This window comes from Stigmatopora argus, chromosome 16, assembly GCF_051989625.1.
Source record: "Stigmatopora argus isolate UIUO_Sarg chromosome 16, RoL_Sarg_1.0, whole genome shotgun sequence".
In the NCBI taxonomy this organism is placed as follows: Eukaryota; Metazoa; Chordata; class Actinopteri; order Syngnathiformes; family Syngnathidae; genus Stigmatopora; species Stigmatopora argus.
Genome location: NC_135402.1, coordinates 4,418,499 through 4,430,933, shown reverse-complemented (window position 1 = coordinate 4,430,933; position 12,435 = coordinate 4,418,499). Strand labels below are relative to the sequence as shown.

General features: G+C 37.2%; 1 protein-coding gene across 4 annotated transcripts in view; it reads right to left on the bottom strand.

Moving 5' to 3' along the window:
• dcc (DCC netrin 1 receptor) overlaps nt 1–12,435 on the bottom strand; it is a 107,252-nt gene that overhangs the window by 20,698 nt on the left and 74,119 nt on the right. For 2 of the 4 annotated variants that reach the window (XM_077622952.1, XM_077622954.1), the window contains exons 13-22: nt 11,543–11,684; nt 10,553–10,663; nt 9,494–9,688; nt 7,840–7,935; nt 5,967–6,205; nt 5,705–5,843; nt 3,629–3,736; nt 2,894–3,088; nt 2,674–2,706; nt 853–918 (exon numbers count right to left, since the gene is read on the bottom strand). In XM_077622952.1, the coding sequence (XP_077479078.1) occupies nt 853–918; nt 2,674–2,706; nt 2,894–3,088; nt 3,629–3,736; nt 5,705–5,843; nt 5,967–6,205; nt 7,840–7,935; nt 9,494–9,688; nt 10,553–10,663; nt 11,543–11,684 (1,324 nt within the window). The remainder of the gene's footprint in view (nt 1–852; nt 919–2,673; nt 2,707–2,893; nt 3,089–3,628; nt 3,737–5,704; nt 5,844–5,966; nt 6,206–7,839; nt 7,936–9,493; nt 9,689–10,552; nt 10,664–11,542; nt 11,685–12,435) is intronic. The other 2 variants (XM_077622953.1, XM_077622955.1) reach the window with 1 other exon arrangement.

The following is a 12,435-nucleotide window of genomic DNA, read 5'->3' as shown; positions in this document are numbered from 1 at the left end:
TCGGTCATGGTGTCCTTGAGCAATAAACTGTGCAGCTGTGGGGTCTTTCCGACAAACTCGAATTACACCACGACAGGTCACATCACAGTGACAGTCACATTTGTGTGACCTGATGGGAAACAGATAAATCTCTGTGCCGGTAGGGTCTCGGTGGGCGAAAGCTTAGCGATACAAAGACAAAGACACGTTAAAGATGAAATATGGTCAACCTGAGGAATGAGCCTTTGCCCTCAGTGACCTGGCATCCAGGCGTGGGAGGACTCAGGTCAGAAAGGATGGATTTATGATTGCCTCTGGCAGCAGCAGCGCCAACAACGCCGACAAAACATTCGTCTCCAGACACAGTCTCAAGAACACACACATGCAAAAGCACACCATTCTCAAATGCCCTACGGTGAAACTCTTAAAATAATACCAGCTACAGACATTGACTCCTGGCCTCCATTAAATCAGTTATTTTCAGGCAGGAACAAAAATAAATATTGTAATACGGTATGTTAGAATGATCCTCGATACTACAGCTGTGCTCAAGAAGGCAAGACTTGGGATTTAAGTGGGAGTGCTAAAGCAATCAGTGAATTATTTTTTAACATTTTTTTTAGCTAAAATCAGAACAGAATGAACATTATGATGATGTTGCAGGAAATGTACATTTCCAAATTGGTTTAAAGTAGTAAATAAGTAAGAAAAAAGGTAATTTCAATAGTGTTCATGTTTCTTTTGTTTGTGTGAGGTTGGGTTTTTGTGCTGTGATAGCAATAAATGAAGAAAAATGCTAAAACTGCCATAGGCGCGATATACTATCTATTCTGTTTCCATGGTCCATTTGATGTTAAGTTCTTTGTGTTTTACCGTTGATGCTGCTCCTGTCAATCAGGTTGCCATCGGATGGCCAGTAGGCATGATCGCCTCCTCGACCTCGAAGACAAAGAGAAGAACGTAAATGAGGAGTATTTCCAAAACATCACTTTCCCGTTCTTTTACCAAGTTTTTTAGGACCTATTTTGTTCTTCGATTTAGCTAAGCATATTGTTGCTTTGACATTGAAAACGTACTTTAGTTGAGATCAAACAAGAATACTGCATTATTTTTACCAATTTCGTCATATGCAGCTGGGTATGATGACAATTAGACTTTTGTCCAGTCAATGATGATGACAAGCCTATGTCTGATTTTTTTATTTTTTATTTACCAAAAATAGTTGGTCATATTGAAATTGAAAGCCAATATTCAATATTGCTGAGGGGGAAAAACGACTGTGTTTTCAATATATTGTGTATTTTTTTTAAACTGATAATTTTGTGCATCTCCACAGACTGAAGATGCTGTGTGCAGAGATTTTGTTTATTATATATTCATATATGAACAAAGTGATAAAAGAGAATAAAGATTTCTCAAATATCATTAATATTTAATCACCATTTGTTGCAAGGGCAGTTGTTTTTAAAGTGCTTGTAACATGAACAAATAACAAATAGAAATACATTTTAGTTGATAAAAAAGTTCAGTTTGAGGTGAGACTCACATTAAGTTGAGGAAAAATATATAATATGTATATGCTCATGGAAAACATTTAAGGACACTTGATTTCTATGCAAAAATATCAAAGAGAAATTTTGATATTAGATCTAAAGATTGAATAAAGTCATTCACTCTGGAACTAGCACATACTATTTCAAGTCTATAACTCATCAATTTGCCTGGATTGAATAATTTAGACGATCATGAATGAGATTAACCCACTACATGAATTTAATTCATTTAAAGTCTACTCTGCAAAGAAAAGGGTAACATGAATGCCTCATTTAGGGCTATTATTTCCAGACCCATTAAATATTTTTTTTGTGCAAACTAACACATTTGTAATCCTTTAACAAGACCTAACAGTTTTAATCTTGAATAAAGTTATAAAGGCAGCAAGAGGTTTCTGGTGAGCCTTGTGTAAATACCTTAATGAAATATTCAGAGCATTTCACAGTCTATGGCAAAGTTTTTGCAGTGTGATATTTGTGCTACGTTGCGATATTTAAAGGTGACCAGCAAACACGTTTGTGTAAAGCGACCATATTAAAAATGATAATAAATAAATTCATGCATGGAAATAAGTAAAAGAGATCATTTACTGTCAATAGCATTAGTAAATTCCAAACAGTAATTGATCAAATGCTGCCTAATCTGAAGAAAATAGTAATTACACTTAACATAATGTAACATTCCAAAGGAAAACACACAGCACTGCCCATTATGTTGTTGAAGTTGCTCCTTTGGGATCTTAAAGTTTAGTCTAGCAGCACTAAAAAAAGCTCCTCATTAGCGACACACCCCAATTTGTTTTCAGTTTAATGCGTCTGATGAAAAAGAGCTCAGAGCACCGCATCAATTAAATCTGAGCTAATTTCACCATTCCATTGTCTCCCATATGTCAGCATTAGTAAAGACAAAAGGTTTTGCAGCTAGTCCTCTTTCTTTGAAGCAAAATGCTATTCTCTGTGCAGCTTCCTTCTTTATCTTCCTGTGTATACTCCAATTATTCCCCTTGCTTTCATTTTCACAAATTATTCATCATTTCCTTAACTCATCTTTCTGTGCCCCATTAAAATTTGATTTTATTAGTCATCGTCTTCGTTTGAACCCTCCTTTACTCTCTTGTAGCCATTTTCCTAATCTACCTACCTTGATCATTGGCCATCTTGTCTGGATGTTCCACTGAAAGATAAAGTGTTTTAACAAGATAATACAAACATAAAAGGAAGGAGCAAATTGCCAAATAAAGGTCTGTGTTTACATATAGTACATGCCATGCATTTTTAACATTTCTTTTAGTTTTTTTTTGCTGATAATGGTAATAAACGCATTTTCTTCTATCGTACATGGTCCTTGGATTCTGACATACCTTTAGCTGTCCTAAAATGGACAGGTTCGGATAATGGACCGACTCCTTTGGCATTTTTCGCCTGGATCCGGAAGTAATACACCGTGTCAAGGTTTAGATCAACAACCTGATGAGTCAGCCGATCCCCGCTGATTGTTTCCATCACCCAATCGTCTATTGGCATACTTTTCTCCAGGGTATAGTACAGGATGTACCCTGCAACATAATGAACATGTTCACACAAAAGGTATAGAGTAGCGTGTTGTTTACAGGGTAGTGCACAAGTATGCGTAAAACATCCAATATAAAATATTACTTAACATTTTTTTTCTGATTTTCACTTAAAAGAAAAACCTTCGTGTATGGATTGCAAATGAAAAGAGACATTTTCAATGTCGGCAAATTGTTTTGCAGCAACCTGCAAATAAGTAATTCAGATGCACTAGAAAAACAGTAAAAAAACAAGTCTGATTAGGGGGAAATCTGCCTTAAGATGAGACTCTACTTAATTTTAGAACAGACCGTGTTTGTGACGGGATGTTACAGCAGATTGCATTAAAACTGATACAAAATGTAATTGTGTGTGGGGGGTGAGTGCGTGTATGTGTTGTAAATACACAATCTGCAGAGAGCAGATCAAACAGTTTTAGGAGAGTCTTAATATAATTTAAGATTAAAATAGGCGAAGTAAAAAAAATCTTAATAAACTGCTGTTTGCAGACAAAATGACTTTGTTGTGTTATCTTGAAAACTCACCTGTTATACGCCCATTTGCCTCCATCGGTGGTTGCCAGCTGATTAAAATGGCTCGGGGCCGACCCTCCCGACTGATCACTGTCAAGTCTTTGGGAGCAGAGCTAGGAGCTGTCAACAAACCATGATTAGAATATGAAACCAAGCAATATAAAATGTGTTTCAACTGGTTTGATTTTCTTCCACACATTCAATTATAATAAATATTTGAATTGATGGTGAGGTCATCCCAATGATCATATCAGATGTCATATTTCACATAAAAAAACAGTATTGAAAGTAGATGCTATCAACTTAAAAAAAAATACCACTGGTCAACAAAGCTTTTTTTTAAAGTTAAAGTGCAGTTTTCCTTTTGTTTTGATAGTTATGTAATTTGGTCGTTTCAGAATGAATTCTTTTAACAGACATTCTGCTGTCAAAATACACACTGAATCAAGATTACAGATCACTTCATGTCAAACCGCTTTTATTCATCCATAAATAAAAGTTGTTTGCAGAAGTTCAGTAAGCAAAGTCACATCCGATATTACTTTGGTCAAAGTCAAGCATCCAGCATGAGTTGAAGTTTCAGAAGATGCAGTAAAAACTTACTGAAGAAGAATGCCAAAAGAAATCTATCAATCTTAGCAAAAGCCTTCTTCGTATAGTCGGCATACATCATGTCACCATGAATCAAAAATGAACAAGCTCATTAAGCTTTCACATATGCTAGCCAGTCGAATAACAAAGATGGCACCGCGCTGAAATGAGGTCAATAACCCAATCGTACTGCAACGAACACTAAGTCATATTAGCATATCAGCAGTCATTTGAAGGTGGCGGAGCAAGTCATTATTAATGGCATTCATATCCATATTTCATGAAGTTGAATAAGACCAATATGAACTTGATCTCAGCAGTCCGAGTCAAACTTGTCCCTTAGTCACACATTGCCAAACTGCATGATATCTCAGGAGGGAAAAAACCCTGTTAACTGCTTTTTGAAAAATCTCAACGGGAGGCAATCCTTAGCTGAAAAGGAAATATATTCCACAAATGCGGGCAAAAGACTGCAAGGCTTTGTCAACTCAAGTTTTGAATCTCGTGAGGCAGTGAATAAAAGAACAGTTTTGTTTGAAGCCTCTGTACACTAATATAGTGTAGCATGAGCAAAGTGTATTTAGTAAATGTTCATGCAATGTCATCACTGCCGCAACATCAGCAGGAATCGATTCTTCTGTGTGATTTTGAAATCCTGGCACAAATGCATCATAATCAATGTTCTCATGCTGGTAGCAATTATGCCAGCATAATAAGCGAAACAGATGAAGCAGAATTTGCTACGTTGTTGTGCAGACGTGTTGAGTGTATGTGTGTGTTTGGTGATAATATGTGTAGAGCCGCTGGACCACTGCAGAGAGTGAGTATGCTTGGTCCATCTGCTGCTTCTGAATGTCAATGTATTCTGGCACACCCCAAGGGAAGTGCTGGGCTAATGCCGTTCACGCTTAATTGGGTGACAAATCCAACAAACATGATTGTAAACACCCTGAAAGGGATACCTTGACATTTTGATTTCAGTCAGTTCTGTGTTACACTGTTGTCGACGATTGTCATGTTCATGCTGCAGGTTAAATGGCTGGCGCCAAGTCCATGGCGTCCGTCAATCTCTACAACAACTACACTTACTTTCATAGAGGTAAAGCGTATGAGTCATGGTCTAAAGCATTTTTAAAGCTGTACCACTCCCCAGTTTTCAAATAGAATTTTTGACACAGAACCTTGTTATAATTCAGTCAGTGGTCGTCATTTCATTAGGAATAGTTTCAAAGCGGAACCTAAAAGGGTGTAGACCAAAGGGGACGTGGCTGGGTGAGGGGGGAATAGTATAAAACCAAGGTAAGATGACGTATCGAGCTATATATAATGTTTCAGTGACAAAATATATCTGCCCCCTCATCGCACCCGGGCTTTGTTCACATTTGCTCCGCCACTGGTGTAAACATTTGATAAAGCATACCTAATCAGGATCACCGTGAAAATATGGTCTGAAATGAATCAAAACAAATCTGAAACCAAACAAATTGTGCAACGTACCTGCTTCATAGGTTGTGGCATGCGCCGTCATACTCCAAGTGCTTGATTTTCGACCTTTGGTTACCATTACTGCAAACTCGTACATAGTATTTGGTTTGAGTCCTGTGACAGTATGGCTCAGGGCGGTGGTGTCTGCAGACTAGAGGTCAAAGACAACATTGTTTAGTAATTTCATTCGTACAACACATTGAATAGAAGGCAGTATAATATACATTTAGACTGTAATTGATAGTCTTTTTGCACTTAAACTGTCTACGTTTACCTTGTACTTGCCACTGGTAGAGTAGCTGGTCTTCCACTTGACGGAGTAGAAGCGGACCTCCGTGGACTTCTGGTTTTTGGTTATGGAATTATCAGCCCACAAAACACGTACTGAGTCGGAGGAGAGAGCCACGGCTTGCACCCCGACAGGGGGTATCATGGGGGTGCTGGTGTCTGGCATGGCAGTGGGGTATTTATCAAAGAGATGGAAAAGATCATCCTCAGATGGGTCAATGGGGTCTTATGAGGGGTTGGTAATATAAAGTATATTGAGGTACCGTGAAATTAATGTGACAATGATTTGGAGTCATTCATTTTTTTTGGATGTGACATGCAGTAGGTAGAGAAGTTGGTAAAGATGCCAGGAAAAGATGCAAAATGGAAATAGAGAGTAAAGGGAGGGATAAGGATAAGGAGATAAGGAGAGAGAAATATAATAAGCTACTATCTGCAAGAATTGAAGACATGCTGAAGACTCAGATCTAAAGTGTTGAGTGTAGAATACAAAAAAGGATTTATCACATTCCGTAACCAACGTTATTTCCAAATATTTTTCTTCCATGAAGTTATCATCAAATCATGATCAATACCAGCTTCTATGACCGCAGTTTTAAATTAAGCAAACAAATGCAGGACTGGATTAATAGAAAATGTTTGAATTAGGTTTGGTTTTTCATTAAAAACAACTTTGACATGGTGATTTTATCCAACCTATGAATAAATTTTGGTACACTATCTTGTTTCCCAACTATTATAATAATTTTGGTGTCAAAAAACAGGTACACCAAAGACACTCATGTTTTGATCTGTGTTTTCAGAGAGTTGAGTTGCTTCCTTCAAGTGCTTTCAGAAACATTTTGCAATTAACCCTTTATATTAATGGGTCAAAAAATACAATTTGCATATAAAGGATTTCTACTTGTTATATTTTGTTGCAATTTCTTAGTTTTTTCCCATTAGTATTCATTTGAGTTTTCTCTCCAATGTTTGAAATTTAGATGTTCAGAGGCCCTTATGTTTCTGAAATGCAACAACTGACTACTTTACAGGAGTTACGAAAGTAACTCCTGAAGCAGTAGCCAGCATCCTTGAGGAGACCCGAAGGCAGTAGAATACAAACAGATGCTTTCATAGATGTCATCATAGAGCTGGAATGAGCACTGCTCATTAAGAGAATAAAATTTGGAATAATGGTCTGCTTATTCCAGCTCTGCTAGCACAGATTGAGGGACAGTCATAACCTAGTGAAATCAGAAACACAGTTAGGGACAAAGAAAACAGCTAGGAGAAATAAAAACTGGCTTGGGTTATCAGAATTTAATTGGTGCTCTGGGTTACATATATCTATATATGTAGATACATATGTATATGCATATATCTGAAAAAGTAGGCACTTTTTTGGTCTGTATTTAAATCTAATCACCATCCCAACTGCATTGCAAAAAAAATAGTAAAATACAACGCCGAAAGAAAAGGTCATCATAAATAATGATGTGCATTGTTAGGGACTGTTGTTCAATTTATATTTTTCTTCATGACGACAATATTATCTTACCATTGAGTTTGGTGGTGGACCCCAAGTGTATCTATTGATTTGATAGTGATTTCCTACTTCAGTCTCAAGCAGCTTTATGAGCAGAGAACTATTAGATTTATAAAACCTGGCAAAGAGCTTTATGTTTCATACCAGCCTTTCTTCTTTGTTCAGAGGACACGGAAGAATTTCACGGTATGTATGTTGTCATATTTATGTTGCTGTAATCCTACAAGTTCCATGAATGCTACTGAATGTGTCGTGGATCCGGCCATATTTCTTAACAGCTAAAATAAATTGAAATGATGGAGTACAGTTGTAGTAATTATGAAATTCCTACCTGTCAGCGATCGAGTGACAGCACTTTCATACAGCGGTACTCCTTCTCCAGCATTATTGAAGGCCTTCAGGGAAATCACATAGTGTGAACTCGGCTCTGCCAGACAGAAATAGCGAGAGGTGTTCTTAGGTGACATGGAGCTCATCTTGTATTTAAGGACGTTACCTTTTTAATTTGCTTCCTGAATTTGGATTCATTTTAGAGGCACACAAGGCTGTAAAGCTCATTTGTGCATCTAAAAAATAGCTTCAAGAACTTTAAACAACAAGAACTCATATCAGGCGCACTGGGTTATATTTTAAGATTTAAAGTATGCATTATTGTGCAAAAAATATAGGTAATTCCCAAATATTGTGTTCCTGTTGATAGAACAGGCAATGGGCAATTATGTATTTGAAATTATGATTGAAAGATCAGTAAATTAGAATAAAGAAAATAACTGAGTGAAATGAAGATTTTGTATTTGTGTACATTTTGTGTTGCTTTTGATCCACTTCAAGTGTGAAGCATTTTCCTGTTAGTAAGCAGCATCATTTTATGAAACCTGATCTATTAATTTACTTAAAATGGAAAATGAGTTTTCTCTAGATCTTGTTTTTTAACAAACTTAATGACATGCCTCACCATAACTACTTTGAATTTTTAAAGTGCCTGATTACGCCATGCAACAGATGTTTTTTTCTCCCTGGCTTGTCATCATTGGGATTTGCTGCGGTCCAAACTAAATGGAAAAAGCCCCACTAAACCAGATAAAGTTGGGTATTGCTAAAATGGAGGATGTATTCAAAATTTCCAAATTTTCCGTCATTGTGTGACGAAACAATTGAAGAAATGCCACTTGGAAACAAAAAACTACTTGTTTCATGTAGTTATAAGAGCACAGCTGGCATTGAATTAATCTTGGCAATTTGTCCATCCTTAAAGATGGCAAAAGAAGACTGTTGCAGTGGGAGCAAGCGATCATCACGCACTGCCTTATTATAGCAGCGCGCTCATGAAGTGATGATGCTGCATGTTCTCCGTTAGGCGTCCGACGCTTGCATCAGTTAAACAAACAACATCTCTTCTCCCCAAGTGCTGCACTGCTTACATTAATGATCACCATGAATTATGAATGCCATGTACATACAGTATGCAGACTCCATCCACTGTGTGCATGCAAAATGACTCTTTCATTACCGTTCCATTAGAGACCCGAGATGGGAATTTGCATCTGTGTGAAAGCATTCACACAATTTGTTAATGTCTTTTTGGCATGCAAATTGCTTATTACGTGCAAAGGAAGAGGTGATTTCCACCTTTAGCGGCTCTGTTATTAAATTCCTCTAAATAATTGATTTGTTTGAAGATAAGTATGTTATCCACAAGATTACTGTATGTTAAAATACGACGGGACTTTTTGGAATGAGCAGTTTGATCAGTAAAAAGTGGAAAAATATATCTTTTTTGTCATTGGAGCAGGGGGTAGTCATCTTCTGTAGATATAGGATATATTTTGCCATTGGAATGGAAATTGTAGTCCATGTTGGTGACGTATGTGCTCAATGGGTAACCTTGTTTGTAATGAAGGCTCAGCTGTTTGCAAGTTTTGGCCTTGGGTTGTCAATAAAAACTTTTTGAAATGCTCAGTGTGAGCGCCAGACTAGTCTCTCACCTAGGTTTTCAATGGAGTAGTATCTCTGCTTGCTGTCCACACGAACCGTCTCCGCATAGGGACTTCCTACGCCATAACCGATGATGTAACCTCGGACCAGGATGCTGGGACTCAGAGGAGGAGTCCATGACATGATAATACTGTTGGGAAGTGGTCTAACATGCAAAGAGCTGGGCTGGTCCGGAACTTGACTCTCTGTAAAAGGACACAGGACAAATCATCACCAAAACGGGATAACATGAGAAAGATTTTCACTTTTTTTTGTTAAATTGTATATCAATAAATGAATGGTCTTGTTGTCCTCTTCTGCTGCTCATTTTATATATTATAATACAGTTTTTTCAATTTGTTTGGAAGGATTTTCAGTGCTCAATTCTTTAAAAGATTTGTATTCCCTCGACTATTAAACCCTCGTCACTTTGCGTTAAAACTCTATGTCAGATCATATCACATTAGTGCCCTTATGGTCTCTTTATTCAGTGCTAATCTATAGAAACTTGATTAGTGGCTCTGCCCCACACTGTGGTAATGCAGTTACCTTGTGTTTTTTCCCCCTTGTCACTTTTGAGCTGACCATTTTTCAGTTCTACAGCAAATAAAATTAGAGCACAAGCGATGTTTTAGCCTACAGAAATGTGGTTTACCTTAGTAAAGAACAGCAACAGTAGTCTTGTATCAAGAAGCAATTTTTGTGTTTGAGCATAATCGCTTATACAGCCTATTGTGTTTCCATGATGACATTTTTTTTAAAACAAAACTTCAGGATTCTTGAGAAACGCAATTACTTACATATTCGTGTCATACATAATGTATCCAAGAACTCATTAATATTTAGAATTAGAGTGGATATTTGTTTCTCTCCTTTTCATTCATCCTTTCCAGTCCCCTCCATTCATGTGCCTTGCCCTTTAAACTGCTCAAATATTTATGAGCATGTTGGAATAGTGGAGGTATTTACATGTTGTTTCACAGATCACTGCACTCACACAAATACAAGGACACGCACGCAGACACACACCCACAGTCACACATGGGCGATTTGCCTCTGTGATTTCTCACCATCCAAATCATTCTCAGGGGTCTCAGCAGTGTGCCAATCGCTGGGTGGACCCGTTCCATTCGTGTTCATCGCTGCAACCTGGAAACTGTACTGACTGCCCTTTTCAAGACCTGCAGCAAAAAAATGAGATTAGAAGAAAAAAAATCCAATTATACAAATAACATACTTTTAAATCTGCATTTAAATCAACAGAGTATTAACATATGGAAGAATTTCAGACCAAACCATTGCTCCCTTAGATTCTGACTATCACATGATTGTTACACACTAACTAAATGATGAAATCTGAGTTTTAAAAAAGAAAAGAAAAAGGACTATGTTATATATCAATGAATGGTGTGAGGATTGAATATGAATGAAATGTGCGTTAAAAATAGATTTAATCAGATGTTCTTGATGTAAAGCATCCACCCTCATGCACGCAAAGCACAACACCCAAACACACACACAGAGAAACACCCCCACACAATTCTTACATGGACATGAGCAAAAAGAGACGATAACATCAGTAAAAATAATGAAAAGAAAGATCAATTTCGTTTAAATCCTGAAAATCTGACATTGGAAAAATAGCTGGTGGCATCATGAATGATTATTACATTCTTTTATATTACTGTTTTTGTAAATGTATGCAAATGAACAGTATACCTTGCAGACAAAAAAAAGACAGATAATGGAAAAAAATAATGAACCGCTCAGTCTCAACTCAATTCAACTTTGAAAGAAATCTTGAGACTGATAGGTGTTCTGTGTTAAGGATTTCCTTATCATTTATTATTAGAAACACATACTACACATACTTTTGCCCATTTGTGTAATGTGATTATAGGGGTACTGCTGGACCATGAGTTGTCCACCTTCAGAATTTTAACTGACAGCACGTTTATGATTCCAATCATTCTGATGTTGCTTTGACGAAAGGGTACAATAAAATAAAATAAATGATTGACGTGACCCTCGTGGCCCCTAAATCTAAACTAAATTCTCACCTGTGAAAAGATACCAGAGGTTGTTAGGCTCAATAGCTTCCTGGTCTCCACGGCGACCGGTCTTTCTGTATTTGATCTTGTAAGCGCTGATGACGCCATTCTGAGCGCTGCGGGCCGGTGGCTGCCATGAAACCTTAATGCTCTGAAAAAAAAATCACATGTAACGATAAAAACTGTGACTAAAGAACAATAAAATGACGACAAGCTAGCATACAGCCTATGTTTGGGTTGATTGGACAGCAGTCCTTTCAGTTTTTCCATTTACCCTAAAAAAAATACAATATATATATTTGTATTTCAATAAGTCCAATTTAAGGCAGTAGTGTTTTGGCTATATTTATACACCGTGATTGCTTCTGTTTGTGTTGAGTTCTAGTGAATGTTAATTAGTGAATTTGCATGTTTAGTACAATACACCATACAAAACACACACACGCACAGACACACAACAGATGTTTGTCAGGACCCGAGTGTACAATGCTTTCAGCCATCATATGCGCATTGGCTGTTGCCGACTAATGAATTAAGACTAATGGATTACAAAATGCATTAATGTAAACGATGCTTCACCCTTCACTCTCTGTTTCTCTAGGCAGACTTTATTCCAGTTTGTCTAAAAGGTCACAGCTATTTCTTAATCGAGCTATACAGCTTCTATTCAGTACGACAGCATACAGCACTTAACCGTTAAAAAGTTGGAGGACGTGGGTACTCACTAAAAGCTTGAAAAAATGAGTCATCTCCTCCACTTTTGAAATATACATACACTGGAAACAAGTGTTGACAGTATCAAAACAGAAACTGAAATTGTTTATTAATGCAAAGCATTAAGAAACTTTGAATTGCTTTCAAGAACAAGACCAAGCACATTCAAACAGCGACTTGTAGGAGTT